The sequence below is a fragment of the Zonotrichia albicollis genome, chromosome 1 (assembly GCF_047830755.1).
Source record: "Zonotrichia albicollis isolate bZonAlb1 chromosome 1, bZonAlb1.hap1, whole genome shotgun sequence".
Classification (NCBI taxonomy): Eukaryota; Metazoa; Chordata; class Aves; order Passeriformes; family Passerellidae; genus Zonotrichia; species Zonotrichia albicollis.
This window is the reverse complement of record NC_133819.1, coordinates 20,599,153-20,625,014: the sequence shown is the minus strand read 5'-3', so window position 1 is coordinate 20,625,014 and position 25,862 is coordinate 20,599,153. Positions and strand designations below refer to the sequence as shown.

General features: G+C 40.2%; 2 protein-coding genes across 4 annotated transcripts in view; one reads left to right on the top strand and one right to left on the bottom strand.

Annotated features, from left to right (window-relative positions):
• Positions 1-227: 227 nt before the first annotated feature.
• Positions 228-13,375, bottom strand: HACD1 (3-hydroxyacyl-CoA dehydratase 1). Of its 3 annotated transcripts, none has more exons than XM_005480296.4 (7): positions 13,040-13,375; positions 8,824-8,941; positions 7,594-7,612; positions 7,424-7,506; positions 4,567-4,688; positions 1,930-2,108; positions 228-439 (listed from the first exon to the last, which is right to left on the bottom strand). In XM_005480296.4, exons 1-7 carry the CDS (start codon positions 13,168-13,170, stop codon positions 357-359), a joined length of 735 nt encoding a protein of 244 aa, XP_005480353.1. In that variant the 5' UTR covers positions 13,171-13,375; the 3' UTR covers positions 228-356. The 3 variants fall into 3 exon arrangements, with proteins under 3 accessions (XP_005480353.1, XP_005480352.1, XP_026651458.1); XM_005480295.4 differs by having other exon boundaries at positions 7,424-7,512; positions 13,040-13,369; XM_026795657.2 differs by lacking the exon at positions 8,824-8,941 and having other exon boundaries at positions 7,424-7,512; positions 13,040-13,215.
• An 8,310-nt stretch (positions 13,376-21,685) lies between these two features.
• Positions 21,686-25,862, top strand: part of STAM (signal transducing adaptor molecule) — a 32,912-nt gene continuing 28,735 nt past the window's right edge. The window contains exon 1 of the mRNA XM_074535378.1: positions 21,686-21,866. Within this exon, the coding sequence (XP_074391479.1) occupies positions 21,827-21,866 (40 nt within the window). The 5' untranslated portion in view covers positions 21,686-21,826. The remainder of the gene's footprint in view (positions 21,867-25,862) is intronic.

The following is a 25,862-nucleotide window of genomic DNA, read 5'->3' as shown; positions in this document are numbered from 1 at the left end:
CTTATCAACTCTTCTTCTGTTCTTGATAATGGCTACAGGTCATAACAGAACTTTCAGAACAGAAGGCACAGTAGCCAACTATTCTAATTCTTAAAGCTACTCATCAACCTATTGAAAATAAGAAAATATTTCTTTGAAGAAATGAACAATTAAAAACCAAAGTGAATCTGAGGATGAAAAGGTAGGTCTCAAAATATATTAACTGCAGAAATAATACAGTCCACAGGCACAGGCACAGTTGTTTATTCTTGTTCCATGTTTTAAAACTTGGACTCAGAAAAATCAGAGGAAGTTTTGGGTCTTTACCCTCTCTTCTTTTTCTTTCCACTGAAAGCACCATGGTTACACAGCTTGATTCAATCGTCCTTTTCCACAATCACTTCTCCATGAAGCACCCTTCTTCTCTGCCGCAGCATGTGGAAGTACAGTTGTGGAAATACTTGATCAAAGCATAAAAGAAAGCAAATTAGATGGAAAAATTCAACAGATCACATAATGGAAAACCACTATTTTACAGAATGATGAACTGAGTAAAAATTATAGCACACAGTGGTTGAGTTGATTAAGGTGAATAATAACAAGTCATGAATATTGCAGTGATTTAAAAAACAATAATTACTCAAAGCTCATTTATCTCTGAATAAATACCCTGTGTTCAAGGAACTTCACTCCAACAGTTTCCTTGTAGAAACAGGATTTCACCACATTCTGGTAGTGCTTGAAGACTTCAAATCTGTCCTAAGCATTTTTGAAGACTTGGAGAAGGATACAAATTTACCCTATTTGTTCAAGTCTGAAGTAGGGAGGTCCCACTTTGCTGTCCCTCTGCCATCTATTATATTACTGTCCTACTGACAGAGCTGATCCTTATATTTAATGGCTAGAAAACTAGGTTTATTCCTGAAGTGTTGTTACATAAAAAGATGTAAAACTGTTAGTAAGTTACCACACCTTAGAATATTTTTTGTTGATATAAATCTCTCTAGTTGTCCTTCATGACTTCTTGGAACCAAAAATTTAGGTGTGTGTTCGTATTGCAAAAGTCCATATTGAATGTTGCCTTCTCAAATGAATACCTTTCATGAATGCAGATCACAGACTCTTTAACTTCAGTTTTCCTGCTTTTCAATTTCTCTCTCTAATCTGCTGCCTCAATGTAGATAAATGTATTTTAAAATATTATATATTCAATTATTAATATTATCTAAAATATTACATTTGCCTAGTTTGGTCTAGCCCTATTCATGGTGGAATAGCTGGTATATCAGGGTGCTCTCTCCTTGTCTTCACTGCTTAGGTAGCAGTGGAGATAACACTGGAAGTGAAAGACAGATAAGATACTCTCTCTACTGTTGCCTCCATGGTTTCTGGCATGCATAAGTACAAAGGTAAACTGATTAAACCAGGGACTGGCAGATGTTCAGAGAGGTTTGGGGGGGATGATTTCTGTGAAAATGAAATCTTAGAGCATACTGCTTCAAGTTTTTCCTGAGCATGCTTGAATGATGGTTTTTCCAAGGTAAATGGTTATTAGCAGTAAAAAGCCACAGTAAATCTCTGGCACAACTTGCATAAACATTTTAAAGTCATTATTTCAAAGTGGGAGAGGCACTAGAAAGTCCCAATGACACAGTTACAGACATATCTGTGTGTAAGCAGAAACTTTTCTTACTTCATCCAAGTCTGAGAAATAATTTTAGCACATTCATTAAAATTTTTAAGACAGATTATGTTCCTAAGCAGATAACAGGACAGTAAATTTCAGCCTAACCAATTAAAGCAGCTTGGCACAATATAGCTTGGCACAACAGAAAGCAGGCTCTTACAGTAGAAAGTGTTCAGCAAATTTTAATACAGGCAGTGTTTATAGCATCGCTGAAGATTTATTTTTATGATGTTAAAATGTTTCTACAGTTAAACAGTACTTACATGGCACATACGAGAACATGACAATAATAAGGAAGTAATAGTAGTCAAAGGAGACGTTGTATTTGTTGGGAAGTCTCAGTGAAAACATTCCTGTTTTCTTCACATAGGGTAAAGCAGCATATATGGTTAGCAGTTCACCTGCAACTCCAGCAGGATACAAAACGATAAAAAAGTTGTATCTGCATTGAAAAATAATAAGAATAATAAAAAAAAAAAAACTTGTGAGAAACACTCTGTAAACTTAAAAATTTCATTTGTTATTATTAGTGGCACAGAAATGTACTAAAGTGGTTCCTGCACCAGAACCAGGGATCACATCCTGACTTGACACAAAATATCAGTTTCAGTTACTTTCAGTAGAGTTGCTTTGGTTGACAAGAGAATTCCTCAGTGCTTTGTTTAAAAACAGAGAAGTGTCAGAACATTTTTATCTCTTTCTAATAGAAGCACCCTCAAATTTTTAGTCTCCAGTAACGAATTTTTTTAAATGTACTATTCTTACTCCTATTGTCACCAACAGGATTCAGACCAGGACTGAATCTCAGATAATCCTACATATTTTCATCACAGTGCACATACACTGGGTCAGTTGTATGTACTACAAATTGTTTGAAGATAATGACAATGTTGAATAGCATCAAGAGCTTGTTTTACTCACTACAACATGGGAATACTACATTTACCACTAATGGAAATTGGAATAAAAAGAGAAAAGAAAATGACTGTGCCAGAAACTTATCAGATCCATTTTAAAGTGAGATGATATTCAAATAAAAGGCAAAACATCCAGCTGAAAGAAAATGTGGTTTGAATGCCAAAGGCCACAGAGGCAGTGACAAAATGAAAATTGTAATCAATAGGTTATGTGCTGTTCTTTCACACAGTGCACCAGGGATATGCAGGTTCTCCTATGGAACAATTCTCCAGTTCATATAGGGAACAGCAATGAGAGCTGTCACACAGAAAGGTATAATGGGCACTCCCTGACCAAAAGAAATGAGATCCAAAACAGCAGCAACTAAGCATGAAATCCTCCTAGAAGCAGAAGGGCTTAGAAGACTCCCAGATGAGGGGAATCACAGAATAGTTCAGGTTGGAAGGGACCACAATGAGTCACCTGGTTCAATCTCCCCACTCAAGCAGGGTTTTCCTAAGGCACATGGAACAGGATTGTGTCCAGCTGGGTTTTGAATATCTCCAGTGAGGGAGACACTGGATTTTCTCTCTGGACAATCTGTTCCAGTGCTTGGGCACCTGCACAGTAAAGAAGTTCTTCCTCATGTTCAGGTGGCACTTCCTGTGCATCAATTTCTGCCCTTTGCCTCCTGTCCTATTGCTTGGCAGCACCAAGAAGAATGCAGATTAGATAAGAAGGAACGAATACCTTACATATTGTTTGTCTCTATGCAGTTATATGCTAAAGATCAGAAATTCCATCTCTCTTGGTACTGAATACATGCCCAGTTGTGCTGTTTGTTTATCCATAAATCTTGAAGGGATACTATAGACTTTATGAAAAAATAATATATTTTCAAATGTTTTATTTATATTAATTTTCACCATATGTCTTTTCAGTGAGAATGTTGGTTTTCCCTACTGTCTATATTATGGAAACAAAATTCTGTTATTCAAGGCACACTGACCTGATGGTAAAAATTATTATCTGTCAATGTAATTTGTTCTGAGCGCATTTCTCTTTCTGAAGTCTGTATTAAAAAAACTACTGATGATAGCCAATCTGAATATCTTTAAGTTTGTCATTTAGTGCTTAAACAAGTCTCTCACTTAGGCACTAGCAAAAAAGAAACGTTTTATAAGAATAGACATAAATATCAGACATATCAAAGAAGCACACTAGAAGCATCAAACTTGGATTATCTATAAAACAAAAATAAAGGAAAATAACAAACAAACTCTTTTAAATAGGAGGCATCTGTACTGAATGTAGCTTAGATATTCTTCTTCTAATATAACAAGTCTGCCTTACATGTATTTTTCAAATAATTACTACATGGAATACTATTCCAGTCAAGTCTCCTGATAAACATACACGGTCTGTGTAGTGTATGTGATCCAGTGGCCAACCTTAAGAATGCTTCAAAATCAAGACAGTTTTGATTTGGAACTCAATTTTTGTGGCCTAAACTAAGTCAGTATTTAACTTTACTACATGCATATAATCTTACAAAAGGTCTGATAAAGCAGAACTTCTTATAAAGTAATAATACAGACTGAGTGACAACAACTCCCACATTTTCAAAAAACTAACATCCACAAAGACTAGCACAGGTGCTTAATTTTGGTCACTGTATTCAGAGCATCATGTAGAGTCATACTGCAAATTAAAAGATGAGATAAAATTAAAAGGATAGAGAAATAAAATTAGAGTAAGTGAAAGCAGAGTTCAAACTGTGAGACACAGAAAGCAAAGAACAAACCATACTCCAAAAACCTCAGCTAAAATGTTTTTAACATATTAAACCAAGCAGCAATGATCCCAAGTACAGAAAGCAACTGACTTGCACTTTGCTGACACATAACCAAAGCTCAAACATCTGCTCTCCTGTGTGTTAGTTCAGCATGCGTGAAACCAACATGCACAGAACCATGAGAAACTCGAGTGCAAGACATCTCCACCTGGCCCATTTAATGAAGTATGGCAAATGGTTGAGCAGGTTGAATGTGTAGAAGGAATATCGAGTAATCTCTGTCACAGTCCATACGACCAGAAAAAGAATAACGCTCTCCTCATTCTGGATCTGCAGAAGTATAAAGAACCAACATTTTCTTCATCCTTAGGCTTCTTTTCTGTGCAAACTGCAACAGACTTCTCTTTAAGATATATAGAACAGAACTAGTACCTTGTAAAGAAAGACAATTTTGGCACAAAAGTGATATGCTGAAACCATGACCATGTACAGTTCATTATCATATATGATTACTAACAAACAGACATTTGTCAAATTGAGCAATCTTCCTCCATTATGCAAATATCAAAATATAAAACCCTATAATTATGCTTATTCTTCCTCTGTGTTTTCTACCTACATTCCACTAGACTACCTAACTATCCCTGTTCTATTTGTGGTTTATCTAATTGTTTATGTTTTTCTTCCTCAAAGCAGCAAGAACAACAAAATGCTACAGAAGGTATGTTCTTCTCATAACCACTTTTTAATCATTCTGCATTTCACTACTCCATTTCCTAGATTTTCTCTTACTTTTCATCTTGCTTCTTCTTCGATATATAATGCACATCTCCATGAAACTTTAGACAAAAGGAATTGCTTTATATAACCTACTAACTGGAACTTGGTCACAGAAGATCAAGCTTGGCAGACTTCAGGGAGCTCTAAGATAGTTGAGGAGCTGAAGCACAGATGGCTCTCTAAATGAAGAGTAGTTGGTAGACCAGGAGCTCTGGGTAAACTCACTCAACAATCCCATGTAAAATTTAAGTTCTGAGTCATTAAACTGCCTCATCAGTAAGTAGCACATTTCTGCTGTTTCAAAACACCAGTTCTTTTTCACTCTGAGTGAACAAATAAACAAAAGTCCCCAAATACAAAGAAGGCACCTGGGGATCTATTACAAACACTACCTTCTGTGAGGAAAAATTACACACAAGTAATTTTCTTTCCTTTAAGAGGGAAGGAATTTTGTAATACACTTCTATGCCTGAAGGATGAAAAGCTCCAGGGATGTCTGTGAAATAGAATAAAGCAACACAAGTTTTGTTAAAAAAATAAAAAAGGGAAATTATTTTTCAAAATAAAATGCAACTTGGTGACAAAGCTGAATATATCTCCAAGATGCTGAAAATCCACAACTCTGACAAAAGTCAAAAAGAATTATAAGTGCTCATAAAATCGCACCCTCAATGTGTCAGTCACAGAAGGTGCAATTTTAGCAGAAGGATCTCACCAACATCATAAAGAAAATGGTGACATAAAAATAGCACCAAAATCACAAACAAATAGCAGCAACTGAAGTGCAGACACCCAAACAAATATGCAAAGGTAAAGACAGAATTAGGCTGTTCTTTGCCTCATGCAATTAGAGACAAACATTGATAACTCAAACTTGGATTCATGGCACAGGGCTAAATCCAAGCAGAAGAGCTTTAAATAAGTATGCAGAGAATTCCTATCTGCTGCCTTGCAAATCTGCAGTCAAGTGGGGAGGCCTGGCTCTGGCTATTATCACTGATGTGCCTCTCACCACCTAGAGTGACCCTGAACATTCATGCCTGCTAAGCAATAACAGCATGAAATACAATCAGACATACATTCAAATGTATTTCTTCTTGGACACAGCTTGGCCTACAGTAGTGTAGATAGAGGAAATAAAAGAAATTGCTGGATATGCTTAAGATTTAGTCCATTGCAGATAGTAAAAAAGGCAAAATGCAGTGCTATAGTCCAGCTCATGTGTAGATATTTAATATAAGAATCTTGTTAATCTTTGAGACATTTTGCCTCACAGAAAAATATAAAAAGTTAGCTTACAAAAAAAAACCTAAACCAAACTAAAACAAAACCAAAAAAACCCAAATCAAACCTAAAAAACAAACAACAACAAGAAAAAGAAGAACAAAAAAGTTAACCCTATGAAAACCCTATTTACTTTATTCCATGCCAAAGGAAAAGATGCAGTGTAGAAAACAAGTCCTCTTGTGAAATGAAATGAAGATTTGATAACTGAGGCAGGTGCTAGGATAATTCATCTGCAGAAAGGCCTATGCCATCTGCTGGTGAGACAGTTTAATGGCTCAGCTTTTCAAGTCCTGAAGAAATTCAGGAGCTCAAAACCTATCACTTAATTTTTTATACACCTTTCACAGAAAGCACATCTCACAAATTGAACCTGATGTCCTTACCTACTAGTTGTCAACTGCTTGCTTCATTCTACTAATGGATCACTAACCTTACAACAGCCACCCAAAGCCAGGCAAATAAGCATTGTCATTTACACAGGTCCTTAAGTGCCATTGTGACACACTAGATGCCATCAAATTAACAATCTTAACAGATTACCATAACATTAAAATTTTGAGAAGGCTTCTAAAAATAATAGCAAAATCGCTACCATGTTTATCCATGTGAATTCAAGACACAGATTTAAAAACATGAATTTACCTTTTATTTAGATTAATTCAGCAAGTGCTAATTAAAATTTTTGAAAGGGAACTGTTAACACTAAGGTAGTTTTGCTTGTAAATAACAGGAGTAGTCATTGATTTCATTTAGGCAGACCACAGAGGGCACAATGCTGAAAACACTGCTGATTCACAGCTACGACCCAGACTCCGTCTCCTGGCAAGAATCACACGAATTCTATTTTGCAATCCTAAATTCCAAAATTGCACTCAAGTATGTAAGCATTCTCTACAGGAATAGAATTAATTTTTAGCTTGGTCTTCCTTGTGAAATGAGAACTGCAGTAATAGCTTCTCCTTAAAAGCAATCAAAACACAATTTGCTGAGACACATACCTGTTTGATACTGTGTGCAATGAACCACACCATGAAGATTCTGGAACTCACTTGGACCCCAGTCACAAGCACAGATGTGCGAACTATTCCTTAAAAAGAGAAACATGTTATCTCTGCTCCACAGTTCATGTTTTAACTAGCTACAGGAGAAACTAAAACAAAGAACTCACCAACTGCACAGTGGATTACCTGTAAATAAAAATGTCAGAGGTTACTGATGTGTGGCATGTTACTAGCTACCCTATAAACATGGCCTTTTGACATTAATATAAACCTAGGCTCAATTCTGGATTTTGTCTCCCACTAACAGTCTTAAAAAGAAATACATGGCAGAGCCCTGGCAATCAGTGTTGGGATGGTCCCATTTGAGCTGTGCAAATACATGAACGACATTTGTTTTTCAATTTAATTGTAAATATTAGACATTTATGTACTTACAAAGCATTTTTTTCAACTAGTTAGCTTCTCTTCCTTTACCTTACTCAAAGAACAATTTTACAGGACAGTGTAGAGGAAGTCACATAAGGAATGCTAACCACACAGCAATTTTAAAATGTTCTACATTTATTACAGATTATTAACATTAATATACTTTTGTCAATGACAGCTATGAAGCTTGAGATACAATGTATTTTCTGGTCAGTAATGTTTAGCAAATGAAGAGCTTTTCATAATTTTGGCAGGTTTGAATAGAATTACAGTGAAAGTTTAACAGCACAAAAGCTTATATGCAGCTGATGACATGATTTTAACAGTTGTTTGAACTAGAATGTTGTAGGCAGATTGAGAAAAAAAATTAAAATGTAGATAGACACTCTTTGCTGTGCCTGGGAAAGAACTGCAAGTGCTCCATAAACCCAGCAATAAAGCTTCATTCCACAGATGTACCAGAACTGAGACCAGTAGTGTACAGTTTGCACAAGTATTACTTAAAGAATACTTTGCAAATCTTGCACAGACCCTGTAGCAATGGGTTATATGGGGTGTGTGAATCCCGTCTTTAAATAAGTAGAAGCAGGAAAGGCACAGAAGGATAGTAAGTCCAGTATAAAGAGTATATTCTTTATAAATACTCAATCTCTGAGATGGTGATATCTACTACACTAGAGGGCTGATCTGCTGGCTGTAATGCCTTCAAGATTTTGCCTTTTGCATTAAAGACTCTCAAATCAAAGCAGTTCCCAGGCACCGACTTAAAGAAATATTAGAATTAAGTCTGAAAAACACATGCTGATTTGTTTCAAGTAATCACCTTGTCCCGCCCCCAAAACTTCATTAAATAATAAAGTAAAAAGGACTTTTAGAACTAAGATAATATTCTTATTTTAAATTCAGGAAAATGATGTGTTTTGCCTATGATATGCAGCATCCAGTAAAGCAAACTAATGTTTAAAATTTACCTCAAGCAAAGCAAATGTCTGGAAAAATTTAAGCGTCTTTTGAACGCTTCTGAATAAGCCTCTATGTGTTCCTTTCTGTATATAAAACCGCACCATGGCAATACCTAATACCAGCCACCTATAAAAGAAAGAGAATGGATACATTTCAAATTAGAATTCTAAAAATATCCATCCATTGTAAATAATTTAGTAGAGTATTTTTCTTCCCAGGTTAACTTTGATTCTTCACTTGTCGGTGTTCTTAGATAACGAAAAAATATCTTTAGACATAAATAGTATATAATATTATGTAAACATTACACTCATCTCTTTACTTGGAAAATAATGGAGAATAACTTGCTGCCTTCCAAGGATTGACTAAATTGAGGGAACCCCCCAAAACCACCCATCCATCAGACTTTTCTCCAGCAGTGACTACATATTTTTATGTAAATGTTTATGTATCTATTAAATCCTCATGCATCTTGACTATTAAATACTGTTATTTGAAACCACATGGTGAGCTTGGCGCTGAAGTCACTGTTTGAGTTTCAAGTTTGTCAAAGTAAAGGACAGGAATTTATGCACGTCAGTTTTACATTTTTCATGTCCTCTCAACTCACTGATTTCAGGACTGGCTAGTGATTTTAATGCTCCTGTTTGTGATTGTCCAAACAAAGGTACCACCATAATTATGTTCTCCAAAGTGTTGAGAAGTGTTTTAAAAGTTGACTTAAAAATCAGACTCCAAAGTGCTGAGAGATGGATGTTCTATGCTCCTGACCTCAAGAAACATATTTAACGAGCACATTTGAGGGTGTTGGATAAATTTATTTTTTTTTTTTTAGGAAACTGAACAATGATGCCAACTAATAACCCTTCCAATGTAAAGAAAGAAAAAGTAACAGTATCTTTTAATCATAGTAGAATTTGACATAAAATTTAAATTGAGATTTAGAATGGAAATTGAGATAAAAAAATAAACATCTAAATTGTGGGTTGATCCCACCACATGCCCAGACACTGTAAAATAATCCAAGGCATGGGGAATTCCTTCCATGTAATAAACCCATTTTTATATAATAAGGATTTTCAAAACAGCGTACTGTATTTTCCTTGATCATGGGATTGATTGGGTAGGAATGGACCTTGGAGATCATCTTGTTCCAACCCCCTCTGCCATAAGCAGGGATACCTTCCACTAGACAAGGTCACTCAGGGCCCCTTCCAACCTGGCTTTGAACACTTCCAGGAATGGGGCATCCAGGAGTTCTTTGGGAAACCTCTGCAAGTGCCTCACTACCCTCTGAGTAAAGAATTTCTTCCCAATATCTAATCTAAACCTGCCTTCTTTCAGTTCAAACCCATTATACCTTATTCTAGTGATAGTCTCTATCACTACAGGCGCTTGTGACAATTCCCTCTCCAGCTCTCTTGTGGGCTCCCTTCAGGAACTGAAATTATGTCACCCTGGAGCCTTCCATTCTCCAGACTGAAAAACCAAACTCTCTCAGCCTTTCAGACCTACACTTCGTTCTTAAAACATCACATTAGCAAGAAGACTGAAAACTTCAGGTTTCAATCCAAAAAAACCAAGAAAGTACAAAAATTCTTTAACATAGGCATAGCAAGAGCTATGGATGGCTATTCGGAGAGGTAAAAATAAAAATCAAAAATGACAAAAATTTTAGTTTAATGTCTCTGAAATTGCTGGGAACAATTACTCAGTCCTTTCATTCTCCACAAAGCCATGGCAAGTATATTCTGCAGCAACAAGAGCTCTGGCTAAGGAAGGGCCCAAGTGACAAAGCAGAAGGGCTTCAGAAATACTCAGAGACAGGTTCAGAGAGAGTACAAACATCAGAGAAATATTTACATAAACATTAGGACAAATATTTAACTCATCCTCCTGCAGTCCTCCCTGAGCATAAGGTATAGGCTAGCACTGGAAACAGGGTACCTGGACGCAGCAATGTTTGGTCAGACCCCCTGTGCCTGGATCCTGACAGCTCCTGGCTCACCTCACATGGCACGGACGTCAGTGCCAGCCCCTCAGCAGCTCCCTAGCACGGCGGCCTCTGCTATGCAGCCACTTGGTGTGCCCCATTCCAGCACTTCATGACAGCATTTCAAACTCACATAGAGTTAGTCAGGCTTCCCCACACAGCAGGAATCATTCCCCTCTTTGATCCCTTCTACTTTAAGCCTGTGAATCTGATCTGTCAGTGCTTCAAAATTTTCCCCTGCAAGTGTTACTTAGATTTTATAACGGATTTTAAATGAGTGCATTTATTTCAGGTTGTCTCCAACCACTGTGGAAACAAAGAATTACTGGAATATCACTGGAAGTCTTTCACAGTGGAGCTGCTCCATTTTACAGTGAGATGTTTGACAAGAGGAAGGTGATGGTGAGTTTCCATCCAGCTGGCAGCACAAATGTGGCAGCAACAGATCTATATGTGACTTAGATGGAGAAGTCATAATATATTTAACCTAACAAGGCATTTTCTGCATCTCATTCCACAACCAAAGCATAAGCATTGCAGAGAGAAGTAATCTTGGACTACACTCAGAATCAAAGATGGCAAGTGTATTTTTCTTAAAGGATTTTTTTATGTGGACATAAATTTCTGTAGATAGATTTATTCAGCTGTCGATGGCTTTGACTTTGGATCTCAGGAAAGTCCTCATACTGATTATTACAAATCACCAGGAAATGGAAAACACCTTCTGTAATAAAGGCAGCATCTCTAGTTGGGACTTTCAGCAAAACTGAGTATTGATCTGTCATTTTAGTTCCTTAAATCTGTTTAGAAACAAAGATAAGCTGCAGGTTTTTTTATCAGAATGGTTGTTAACATGTAGTTATGCATTAGTTTGTTAAAACTCCAGAAACATTTTGATATATTGCACTACCACCTGGACAACTGGACAAATATACTGTTCTAGTTAAATATTTATCCTGTGTAGTGTCTCTGTTAAGTATACCTGTATTTCAAATATGTATTTTTCTCTTAAATTGTGCCCATAAATGATTATAAGAATTTATTCCAACCTCTTTTATTTCTGTTTCCACATAAAAAAATCCAATTTTGTGTGTCCTAATTTCTTTTGATATTAATGGAAAATGAGAGAGAAGGAAGTGGGAGATACTGCTGCAGCACCTAAGGTCAAAACTAATATGGTTCGATAATCTTTTAGAGACATATAAAAGTCAGTGGCAAGAGTCAGTGTTCATTAGCAAATTCACACATGGAGCACAAGACTGGTAATTCAATGAGGTAACATTAACCTCACGTAAAAGCACTTTCCAAAAAGTGCTGCAATAATATATGAACAGACTTTAATAAATAATCAAGATTCACAGTTGCCAGTGAGAAGAAAGCCATTACGATCACATTCCTGGCTTTCTCCAGCAGTGCTTGAGCTCCTGCCTCAACTGTGGCGTGTTAGTTTTACTCTACGGGATTCAAAGGGCAGTGAGACCACCCATTAGTAACCAAAGTAAAACTGTTCTCATGATGAATACCACACTAGAAGTTGTATTTTTTTTCATTCTTAGCTTTCTTTTAAACACGTGGAAATGGACAGTTTGAAGATTTTCCCCCCAGGAGTTAGTGAACAGTGAAAATCTTCAAGAAGTGAGAATATGTGCTTCGAGAATTAACAACATAAATCTGACTGCCCTTATGATCTGTTATTCAAGATAAATACCCTCTTTCCTCACAGCAACGCCTCGCAGCACGGAGCACAAGCTCAAAGGAATCTCTGGGCTACTGTTCTGCGTGCCCCGGTCCCCGCTCATCGCTCCTGCCCGCGGGCCGGGCCGGCTTTGGACAGCTCTGCCCGCCGGCAGCCGGGGCGGGCTCTGCTCGCTCACAGCCCGGGCGCACCGACCGCCCCTCACGGGACCCGGGCCCCGGAGCCCCCGGGCACCGCGGAGCGCTGCCGGCTCCCCGCGGGCGCCCAGCAGCTCCGTCCGCATCCGGGAGGCCGCGCCGCGGGACGCGGCTCCCCCGCCCGGCATGCCGGTCCCGGCTATACTTAACCTCCGCGGCGGGCGCGGGGTGACGCGCCGGCGGCCGGCAGCGCTGCACCGTATTAGGCAATGCTCGGCAGGCGAGGGGAGCCCCGCTGCCGGCGGCTCCCCCGCGTCCCCGCTCTCCTGCCCGGCCCCGCCGGGCCCGCGCCTCGCCCCGGCCGCGCCGCCCCCGCTCCGCCGCCCGCGCCCGCTCACCCCGCGGTCATGGCGACGTTGTAGAAGATGAGCCATGTGGTGGCCAGGACACCCAGTTTCTTCTTCTTCTTGCCGTTCTCCTTCTCCTCCACGGCGCCGTTGCCGCCTCCGTCCTCCTCGCTGGACGCCATGGTTCCCGGCCGGGAGCGTGGGGAGGAGGGGCTCCCTCCGCGGCGGGGCTGGGGCCGCGCTGACAGCCGGACCGGGCGCTGTCTCTCACCCCATCTGTCTTCCCCGAGGGCCGCTGCCGCCGCCAGCGGCTCACATGGCCCTGCTGCTCCTCCCTCCGCGCCGCGGGTCTCCCCGGGTCAGCCGGAGCCTGCGGGGGCGGGTGAGCCCCATCGCGGGGATATCCTGGTGGGGTGGTACCTGGCGTCAGGCAGCAGCAGTGGGCACAGCCACCTCAGAAAAGGTGACAGAAAATAACGCAGTTCTTGGAAACACAGAAATAGGTATCTGAGACTGGGAACACCTGCGAGTCTGTCCAGAGACCGACTGGTGGGAATATGCCCACCAGTTTGGCCCCCACCTCAGAGGCCAAACAGCCACCTGCCAGGGTGACCAGGGTGACAGTCTCCCCGGGTCTCCATAAATACCACCCTCAATACATGAGGAAGACTAAGGCTCCCACCTGAGAAGGGGAAATTTATTCCAAGAGCACCCAGGGCTCTTCTGAAGAGCACGCAGGTGGCAGACTGAAGGATGAGATTTGAGTATGCAGGTTACCTTGTAAATGTCTGCTCTCTGTGCAAGTGCAAAGGGAAGCTAAGCCAGCACAGGTAGCATTGCTGGGACTGGCTCTGAAAGGGGGACAGCCTTAGCCGGACTTGTGACATGATGCTTCAAAAATGTGGGCTGCATCCACTATCCTGACACCTGGCCATGTTTCTGCTAGCTTGGGGATGCAGGCTCCTCATTTCCACAGCTCAGCATTGTGACCATGACCTCTCAGCACAAATACCTCAGACACAGACTTATACAGACAGAAAAATTCAAAAACTGGGTCAGGATATCTTTGAAATGCTACTTTTTCAGCAGAATTGAGAGTCCAAGTCTATCTACTTTAGAATGGGGTGAGTATTTCAATGCTGAAGACACCTGGATGTCTCAGGTTGAGGACCTGCATGTAAAGATAAGCAGATGTGTCAAACAAAACCTAAGTCTGGCCCTCCTCACCAAAGCACACAAGCAGATGTTCATCTTTCAGCCTCAAAACACACACCCACTGGCAACAGCAAATGCATAATGTGCAAAATGAGTAGTTGGCAGAACAGCACATTATATATGCTCTTAGATTACACTAGGTACCAATATTACACATACTCAGATGCTTTTTGTGTTCAAGTGATAAATACAATCAAGTTTAAGAATCCTGTAGTTAAAAAATCAAGACAAAGAATTTACACACAGGATTGAATGACCCAACTCAGAAGTTTTTGCCAATACAGGTTAATCTGAGCCTACATGTCATCTCAATGTGACAGCTATAAGTTAGTTTAAACTTTAGTTTTCAAAAATATTTTCAATATTTATTATTTTAATTCTGGATATTCCTGCTATCTTACTTACACATTTTCTCCACTTGAATTCCTCTTTCTTCAAACCATTCTAATGAAGAATGGTTTTGGCTTTGACAATGTAGTGTGGAAAGAGGCATCAAAAATTAACCACATGTTATGAGTAAGGTGGCTTTTTTCTCATTTTTTCAATTTATTAATTCATTAACTGATGAAGAATTTCTTAAATTATGATACATGGAGAAAGGCATGATTCATTTCCAATTTTAATATCAGTTAGGGGGTTTTTTTACTACTTTTAGCTGTCCTTTGCTATGTTTCTTTTGAGGTTTTTCCACAGCAGATTTGAGGCAACAAATCCTATTTTCTTTCTGAAGTGAAAAATTTCCATTTTTAAATCCCTTCTTGGATGTTTTCCATGCTTTTGATCAGAATCTTTTGAAATTTGATAAGCAGTTTGTCTGATTCTCATCAGAATTCTGTATTACTTTCCTTCCCCTATTTATTTGCTCAGATTTATTGATTTTGGGTGCACACATTATCTGTTATGATGACTGGGTTTGTCTTCAGTTAATTTACTCAATTCAGAACTCAGTGGTGAGGATAAGTGTCTCAATGTATTTGCTCTAATATTGTGGTTGCTGTTTATTAAGCTTACAGTTTCTATTGCTATCACACCATTCATTCACCCAATTGATGAAAACTTTCTGAATATCCCCATAATCTTTTCTTGGATTGAAATAAATGAAATTTTTTGTTCCATTTGCAAGATTCGTCATTCCCATTTGGCTGTTTCCCAAACATATATTAAAGTATTAAGCACAAAACGTATCACAGGACTTTCATAAAAACCCCACTGCTGTAATTTTGCTGTAATAAAGTTGCTCGTTTCTATTTCCCATGTTTTAATCCATGGAGATATTTTATTCCTTAATCTGTAGCTACTTCATATACTGGGTCCTTCCTGTGTGACATTTTTTCAGCAGCATTTTCAAAGCATATTTGTTGTGTTAATTCTTTTTTTTTTTTACAAACTTTTTTATATAATTGCATGTTCCGGGAATTTCAATAAATTAGTTGAAATGTAATTTCTTTTTCATAAGTTTCCTACTTTTATTCTTTAAATCATGATATCTGCCAATTATAATCTATATATTTGTAGACAACAGAATTTATACATCATACTCTACTTGTACACTATTCTAGGTTCATGGTATGTAGGACTCAATGAGATATTCAAGGATAAATGCAAGTAAACAGAATTTTGTCTAAATTAAAGAACACTGTGTGTGTGTCTTTTAGTGTATTCATCCAGGTGTGTATATCTAATTCTTAATTTACTATGCAAGGAATTTGGTAGAAGATGCTTTCAAAAGATGTGGGGCATAATGGATTGCACAAATCTTGTGGGAAGAGCTAGAAGATCTCATTTTTGGCACTTCTAAAGCAGTTAGAGTTTTGCACTGCTACTGCAAAATAAATGATTCATATTAAGCCTCTGACTGTACAGCTAAGTAGTCAGCAAAGGAAAAGATGTGTGATGAACATAGGCTGAAGTGGAATTTTATAATTCTGTTATAAAAATACGAAAATTTTGGTGTGAACATTTAAATTTTTTGTATAGAAGTTATTGATTCTACATATCTGAAGCCTACTGGCTTATTAAATGTTATGAAAAGCATATTAAATCTGGAATGCCCTTGTGTATTCTATTTAATCCTCTCCAGGAACAAAACCATAATGCAAACTGCAGTGCTGAAGAACAAACACATGTCAAAGTGAGATGGCTATCCTGGTCATTTGAGTTTGGTTTATCTGAGTTTTTGATTTATCCAAACTCAGTGTACTTTTTGCTATAACAGACTAATTGAACAACGTAAAGCAATTATTTTCTTTATAGGATATTTTAGATATGATGTGATCTGTGCAGTTGGAATCTTTGCACACTGGCTGTATCAAGAAGCTAACTACACTTTAATATTCTAATTTTGTTTGTGTATATATATACATATAATGATTAAAACTGAAATTAGTGCTTCAATTGTATTAACTTAATTGTACAGTTCCTGTGAGTAAAATATAAATACACTTTGGAAATTACCTGGTAGCATAAACATATTCTTAAATTCCTTTTCTATATTATGCAATAAAAAGTAATATTTTTCCTCTAAAGAAGCTTTTCTACCTTGCCCAACAGATATCAGGCAATTTTTTCACAGGGTTTCACAAAATAATACTAAAAATTCCTTCTGATTTTCTGTATATTTCAATGGTAGCTTGCTTGTGTGAGAACTACAATGTCTATAGAGGAGACCACTTCCATTATTAGTTTCAGAGCAGGCAGAATCTTAGCTTGTTATTTAGTTTTATTGCAAGCTTGAGTTAAAAAGGGCTCTTTATCAAGTGAGTGGTGTGCCAATCTGGTGCCTGCTGTGGTCAGTAGAAGTATTTCTATTTCCTTCTTCAAAGAGTGGCAAAGAACAAAAAGATTAATTTAAACCTCATCATTGGTTGAAAACTGGCCTGAGTTATCAGCATGAAAAAGTGACCATACTGGGTGTAGTCAGTTTGGCCACACTGAGAACAGGTGTTTGTGCCAAAAAAAGCACTAGGACAAGCGGTTCCCTAGAGCAGTGTCAGGACGCTGGCTGGCACAGAGTGATGCTCTGGCCAGCATCCCCCGGGAAGCCCAGGCACCCAGAGATCCCAGCAGCCAGCACCTCACAGGTTATCTGCCTTTCACAGGTATCTCACAACACATTACCATAGGAGCACTCAAGGAATAGCATAGACACATTTTTGTGTTTGACTTCAGTGAACTTGTTATTCAAATCAATTTAACAAAACTTCAGTGTAAATACATGAAGTATTACTTCATGTGAGCTGCTTTGGAATTACTGCTTTGAATTCAGAGAGACTGAGGAAGATATAAACCCTTGTTTCTGTCATTTGTGTGCAAATGTTAACTAGAAGGTTGCGCATCACAATTTTTAATGTGGACAGGGCAAAATGAACTATTTTATGAAATTTATTAGTAGAATCTTTGCCTAGTTCTAAGATTACATGGGTTTGAAGGAATTCCAGTTATATTCTTCATATAATCCTACTTGCATACTTCATAAATATTAAGACAAAAAGGGACAATTAAATAATTTTAGCCTGATTTCCTAACAGCAGACACCAGACTTACTGTATTGATGTGTTTCATATATTTTCTCTATACATAATGAAATAGATAAGAATACTGTAAGCCATGCTGCTTGGACACTTGCAAAATATTATAATATACACAATAAGATTATAGATGGGAAGTAAATCACTGTGGTCCAGTAGCTAAAGCATTTACATGTGCCCTGTAACTGGGAGACATTTTGTCTTTGTCATATCCCCATATCATTATGCAGTACAGCGTCTTGTGTGCCATCCAAAACATTTTGTACTTGCCCTGTCAAAGACAAAAGCTGTGATTAAATGGATGGCTGGCACTTGCTCTATTCTGAGCCTTTCTGTTTTCCTTTGATTATCCTTTCTTCACAGCTTCCAGTTCCAAAAGCAATGTACACAGTGGACTATAATGAAAATGCAATTAAAATAAAGATCAGTGGGGCTGATTTGTGAGACAATCATTGTTCTTCATATCTGTCTCCTTGCTGGAAGTGTACTGGCCTGACTTTTTCCTGGCATCATACACCTTACTTTTACAATGCAGCAGCTACAAAAGTAAGATATGCTAAAATGAATGGGCATGACAAATAAAATACTACCCCAGCAAACTGGAGCTGCAGTGGGCCCCCATGGCTACAATGGTACTGTCTTGTTTTAAGAAAATGCTTGTCTAATGCAGATGGGTGTCAATTGAATGATGGTAAAGAACATTAGAACTTTGTCAGCAGATTGTTATTTACAAGTTGCTCCTCTTAGGTACCCTTTCCTACTGAAGACGATAGAGAAATGAATAATTGTATATCAGAATCCAGAACTTACCTTCATATGGATAAACTCTTGTCATAATTTAAGAAATAAGTAATAAATTATATAAACGAACAACATAAATAAAACAATCAAATTTAGATGTATGTCACATCTAAAATTCAGGAAGTGTGTTATGCTGGAAATTAACTGAATACCTGCCTTTATGAGACTCCACCTGGAGTACTGGATTCAGCTCTGGATACCCCTACACAAGAAGGATGTGGACCTGCTGGAGTGAGTGCAGAGGAGGCCATGAATATGATCAGAGGGCTGGAGCAGCTCTGCTATGGAGATGGGCTGAGAGAGTTGGGGCTGTGCAGACTGGAAGGAGAAGGCTCTGGGAGACCTCACTTCAGCCTTCTGAAGTGTGAAGAGTGCCTGCAAGAAAGGTGGAGAGGGACTTTTTAACAAGGACATTGCAGAGACACAGCAATAAGACAAAGGGTAATGGCTTTAAAGTGAAACAGGGCAGATTTAGATGAGATATTGGGAAGAAATTATTTACTGTCAGGGTGGTGAGGCTCTGGAACATGTTGCCCAGAGAAGTTGTGGGTGCCCCAAACCTGGCAGTGGTTCAAAGATTGAACAGGGGTATGACTAGCCTGGTGTAGTGGGAAGTGTCCCTGCCTGTGGCAGGGGGATTGGAACTGGATTACCTCTAAGGTGCATTCTAACCCAAGGCATTCTATGATCTCTCAGCTGTATGTGAACAACAGCCCTATATAAAAAGAGAAGTGTGCAAAGAAAAAAGAAATGTCTGCACCAGTTGTCTGAGACTGCTTACTTCAAACAAAAGTAGCACATATTTTAAAAAAACCCCACTCTACTTAAAACTTGCTATAAGGCCGTCCAGAGGCAAGCCCTAAGTCAGAGAACTGTTGGACAGATAGACTCATCTGTGAAACCAACAGAGTCACTGTTGCAGAGGCCATCTTCAGAATGAGGTCCAAAATAGAACAGATGAATAATCCCCTGGACATGCCTGTTTTTCCTGACCCAGAGCGTTGCAGTACTGTCCCCAGCCATGCCTTCCCACCTCTTACATGCCTGATCTAATTCCAAGGTGAGTCAGAGGTGTGACATGATCCAACAGGGAACTTCTCTGCAGTGAGGTAGTTTTCAGCTGGATCAGCTGATTGTGCAACCGCAAATGAAATGGATCAAATTGCAAATCTAATACAAGAAATGTGGTGGCAGCACATAGTTGTGGGAACAGGGCAGTGTTGCTACATTCTCTTTCAGCTGTAGATCCCCCAAAATTAGATGCAATTTGAGACTGAAACTTTGATCTATACGCCTTACTTTTAGATAGCTAACTTGGGCAGCAGTAGGAAATAATACAAGCATTTTGAATTACATCCAGTAAAGATGTAGTTCACACCTCTTTATTAATAGCATATAGATTAACACACCTGTTTTTAATAGCATATTCATTATACTACTCACTCATAAGGTGGAAAAGCTGGTTTCTGTAGCTATTTATGCCTGAGAGGGCAAACCCCACACTTCCTGGGAGAGTGCTCTACCTACCACCCATTGCCATGCCATGGAAAAATAATAGAGCCATGAGACAGGGAAAAGAGAGAGATACAATACAATACAGAGTTTTGGAAGGATTTCACACTATGTCTACAGTAAAAAAAATCATTACAGAATCAAAATATGAGCCATGATTACAGACCCTTGAGATGCTTCCTGGTATAGACTGCCTTTTTACAAAATGTTGAGTAGGGTATTGGGAAGGAAAGTTGGGTTGGAATGCTTTTAGGCTGAAGGGAGTCTAAAACCTCAGTTCTCCATGAGTGCTTTGTTAGCCCTTCCTGCAGAACTACTGAATAAAAGCTCTGCTTATTTTGAAAGGTTTCCTTCAACTAGTTTTGAACCCATTAGAAAGACGGGATGAGAAAGGAGGGGATAAAACAGGCTCAAAGAGCATCTGCCATATTTCTTTTGTGAACACAATGGGGGATGATGAATGGGGAGGAGGAAAAGCACCCTCTGAGGATATCTAGTCATTGAATTGAGGTAGAATCCAAAGAAAACATGCAATTCCTTACAAGCAGCCAGTTCTACACAGTAGATCAGTGCTGACCTGCATTAGCTGCTGAACACAGTTTCTATGGATAGGTAAAGAAACAGAACTAGAGGTCTGGGAAGAAACCCCAGTAAAATAACAAAGTGCCTAGTGACTGTAAATCCTTGCGGGAAGAGGCTTGGTGTGCAGTTTTCATTTGATGTGTCAGAAGTCTGCCTAATGCACGCAATCACATTCATTATTGAGCATGGTTAGTGCTATTGATTGATTCCAGTGTTTCTGCCCTCCAAACAGCTTTTTCATTCCTTGTTTGCACGCCTGTGATATGCCCCTATTGCTCTGTGTCTGACTCTTTCCCCAAGGGTTACATGAGCCTAGTTTTACTTAATTTGCAATCTAACTAGTTCAGAGTAATCGAACAGTACTAAAAGGCCTTAAGGTTAATGACTTGGAGTTTTATGTGACAGCAAGAATAGGCAGAACGTGTCTTATCCTATGAGTCATATTGTTAACGTGGGACACACCCCACTGAAGCCAGAACAGAGGCTTACAAAAATGGAGCACCAAGATAGGCAAGCAGAGGCCACGGGATATTCCAGGCCCTGTGACAAGCTGATAGCTGCTCTCCATGGGATGTGACCGCGGAGAACGGGTCAGGCTCCCGTGCGATGCTCTGAGGGATGCTGGCATAACCACCAGCCTGCCCTTTGCCGGCAGGCTAACCCATGTCACAAGCACCATGGCATTACCAATGAAAAGATTCAGTCACACCAATGTATAGGGAAGCTCCAAAAATCCTCCATACAAAGCAGATGTGGCTGGATACAAAACTAGCCTCTCGAGCAGGGTATATAACTAAACAATATAAACCTCCGCCTAGGGCAGCCGTGCCGGCCTGGGGTGGTGGGTGGGCCGTGCCCGGGTGTCGCTGCCGGGCCCGGGTGTCGCTGGCAGGCCCTGGTGTCGCTGGCAGGCCCGGGTGTCGCTGCCGGGCCCGGGTGTCACTGCTGGGCCCGGTGTCGCTGTGGGGCCCGGTGTCGCTGCGGGGCCCGGTGTCGCTGCCGGGCCCCGCGGGAGGCGGCGGGCCCAGCCCCGGTTCCCGGCGTGCTGCGCGGGAGGCGGCGCCCGGCCCGGGGAGGAGGTGGCGGCGGAGCTGCCCGGGGCGGGAGGAGGAGCCGCCGCCGCCGCCGCCACCGAGGGCTGCTCTCTCTCGCCGCCGCTGCCGCCGCGCCGCCGGGAGGGGCGGCCGCCCCCCGCCCCACCATGCCGCTCTTCGCCACCAACCCCTTCGACCAGGATGTGGGTGAGTGGCTCCCGCGGCCCGGCCTCCCCCGAGGTAACCCCGCGGCCGGCCGGCCGGCCCTCCGAGCCGCTCTGGCTCCATCCCCCGCGGGCGGCCGGCCCCTGTCCCGGCCCTGCGCTGCTGGGCTCGCTGGCCCCCGGCCGGGCAGCGGGAGCAGCGGCGGCGGGCGCGGTGCGGCGGGAGCGGCCGGGCCGCGCCGGGCTGGGCTGGGCTGGGCCGGGGCCGCGTCCCGGCGGGGGCCGGCCGGGGCCAGCGCCGGGGCCCTGTGGCCTTGCGGGCCGCGGGGCTGAGCGCGGGGATGCTCCTGGGGGACGGGCCGGCCTGCTCAGCACGAGAAACGCTGCGGCACAGCAAAACAAGTAGTGCGAAAGGTCCGCGCTGGAGTGTTTTTGAAAGGGTGAACAGTAAAAAGCACCATCTACAGTTGCTCCACAGACAGGCATGAGAAAATCATTAAAGCGTTTTGTATTTAGTTCTCTAAAGGGGATTCCTGTGGGAGCTTTCTCTTTTCCTTTCAAGTAAAGCTTGACGTGCTGAGCTCAGGTGTTATCCCCACCTTGCTTGTTCCAAGGCCAGACTAGATGGAGAGGAAGTATCTTGCTTTTACTTGACAAAAATTGTACTTAATGCTGATGTGTCGAAACTGAAGATAACATATAGATAGTTAATAATTAGTTTTGTGTGTTTTATTTGAGATTGTTTAATATGGTTTGGTTTTGACCTGCTGCTGACATCTCTTTTGCTTTGAGCCATAAAGGCTTTGTCAGGGGAATCCCATAATATAAAGGGACCTTTTCTCCTGTGTGGATAAGTACACCCCTTGGTTATTGTCCTACAGAAGTGCAACATTGTATAAGTATCTTGAAACTAATTTCTTTGATAGTATTAAACTGGCTGTAACTTTCAACTACAGATACATTGTTTCTAAATGTTTATCAGACTTCTGACGTTCAGGCTCTGATTCAATTCTTCCAGCTCTTCAAAGGAATACCAAGTCAAAACCGTTTGAAAAGTGTGTAACCTTTCAGGAGAAAAGATTAGTGCCCAAACAAAGTACTGAGACATAAAGTTTACATGTATGTTATCAGCAATTCTTAGTTTATTGCATCAAAAATAAGCATAGCTCAGTCTTCTCATTTTGAACTCAACACTTTTAAGCTGAAGACTGTGCTCCAATTAACGCTTTTGTTGGTAGCAAACTTGACTGGCTTATTTTGGAGAGCAGTAAATAATTCTTCTTAGTTGTTCTGCTATCTTCTAGTGTAATTTGGCAGCTGAAAGTGAGGAAGAGATTGTACTGCTTGCCAGTTTTCCATGGACTATTAGAGAATTATTTGAACTAATAAGATTAAAAAGTGATAGGCTCAGGTTCTGGCAGGTGTTCACTTTTTTTCCTCCTAGTGCCTCTGGCTGGCAGGGGAGCTCAGACTGCTTGAAGGGGTCTCTGGAGCTCAGTTCACTGAGTGTACTCCTCAGCACTGCCAGTCTCAAGGCAGGGCAGTAGCACCCATCAGTTGCTTCAGTGGCTCAGTTGCTCTTTTCCAGGTACAGAAGATGCCAACCTCCTACCTACTGTGCTTGCCTAGTATGATCAACAGTGAAGAATTTTCAAAAGTGTTATTCTGTAAACTATATGAGGAGATAGAAATAACCACTCAGTACCAAATCCTTCTTGGAAAAGCACAGAGTGGGCAATGAGCTCTTTTTCACTGGTAGACGGCCTCTTTATTTTGGCCCCTTTCATGGTGTCCTGAGGGAGACTGAAGGAGCAGCAGGTTGTCCACTTGGTGACAGCCTACTTTCAGGAGCCTGCTGCCTTTATCCATCATTTACCTGGATTTGTGCCAGGGAGATGGGAATGATGAAGTCTCCCGGAAAGCGTCCCTGGGCTCTTCTTCTCTGGGGCCCTTTGGGAATTTGCTATTATCTGGATTAATTTTTTGGCAGGCTTCATAAGACAGCATCAGTTGTAGAGTAAGCTATCATGTTCTCAGGAAACTTCCAAAAGTTGTCAAGACATAGTGCTATTTTTCATTTGTTTCCTGTGAGTGAAAGTTGAGTGCTCTGCTTTTGTTCTTAACCAGCAAGAAAGTTGTCTTTTTAAATCAGACTCCTGAAGCAGAAAGGCAGTCAGCAGCCATTCTTAATTTCATATGAATTTGGACATTGGTGTAATTGATAGTATTGCAATAGCTGTGCATTCTTGTTTTCTGAACAGCTGATCAGCACTGTGGAGTAGTTGGAAATTATCTTGAAACAATTTAGGATAATGGATTGCAGAGAACATATCTGGAACTAAATTGTTTTCCATCATTTTGAGAAGCATAAGTATGTCTTACATTCAGGACAAATTTTTCAGTTTGTCTGGCCAGCTAGCAACATTTGGCTAATCCTGTTAGTATGCTGCTGCAGTGGAACCTGGTCATCCATAATAGTTTACCATTTGTGCCAACTGTTTTTTTTTGGTGTAGCTGGCTAAAGAATGTTGTTTAAGACTGCTATTAAATTAATAATACTGAAGAATACCCAGAGATTTGAGAAGTTAACCATTGTCATCCTCAAGAGTCCAAATCTCTGGATGAAGCCCAAATACTTTTCATTTTCTGAAGTTTCTTTTTTACCATATTTAAGAATATTTCAGCAGAAAAGGATGCTAATCAATGGTGACACTCAAGTTTTCACACTCAAGTTGAGGAACCTTTGATGATGTGCCCAAGTAAGAAATGTAATAATGGAATTTAAAAAAAAGAAAAAAAATCACCAAGAACTGGGCCTGTTGAGAATATAATTAAGAAACTCTAATCTTCCATTTAAGGAGGTAGAATTAAAAGTGTTCTTATTAGGTTTGTGGGTTTTCTGTTTCTGCTGTATTTTTCAATCTTAATAATAAAATTATTCCCAGTGAGATGTTCCTGAGAAATGCAGATTCATCTGTAAGTTTGACTCAGGTAAAATAATGGTGACATTTGCTTTAAGAACCAAAAGACTGTCTACTGATCTGTCATGACAGGCTTATTAGTAATCTAGTGGTGCTTAGGCTAGGTTTGATGAAGAACTTACTGCTAAAACAGGTCTCAAGTGTCATTTAGATATTATCTCAAGAATAAAATCTGTAACTCAGGTTCTGGTATAAGATGTCATAGAAATCACACGTGATATTAGGAGAAGCTGTTAAAAAACATGGTGGATTAGGTTTTTTTTCTTTTTTCCTTACACACAGTAAAGGATGAAGGTATTTGCACTTGCTCTGGATGTTACTCTGGATGGTTTGAAGCAACACAGGATTGAGAAGAAATTCAGGCTTGTTATTTACAGTAATAGGAAATTAGGCAGGTGGTTTAGTAAGATAGTAGAACTTGATGTGACTTGTAATCATTTTCCCCATGTTTTATTAACTCTAGCAGTTGTTAATAATTTTATGCTATTGACTCTTCAAATATTTAATAATATGCTTGAATTATATATGATCACCTATAGTTTCATGCTTTTAGAATGTAAGAAATGGTTTGACCATGATTCCCATGGTGCAGTTTCTTGAAATAAAATCCTCTTGCTATTTAAGCTCATTGTTTTTTAGATTTATGCCCTTGCTTAGTCAACATTTTCAAAGCATCCAATTACATGTCTCTCTGAGCTGAATGTTTTTGTTGGGCCAGGTTTGCCAAAAAAAGGGGAAATTGTCATAGATGAGTTTCTTGACCCCAGATCATTATGGAGACTGCAGACTGTGAGTTAACATCTGGCTGCAAAGAAATATGAATTCCGGAGATTGGTTCAGCTTGTCATGAGACTGACACTTTTTTGCCTGAGTTGGCCTACTGTTTTTCTCAGCTTTGTTTTACAAAGGACATTAACTGTGAGCTAACAGAGAGACCAAGTAGAAAATGTGTGGAAAATGAGCTATATTTCCCCCCCCTTTCCAGTAATTTATAAATATTTATGAAAAACAGGAACTTCTTACTTAAAGATACCTTTGGTGATAGGTCCTCAGTGAAA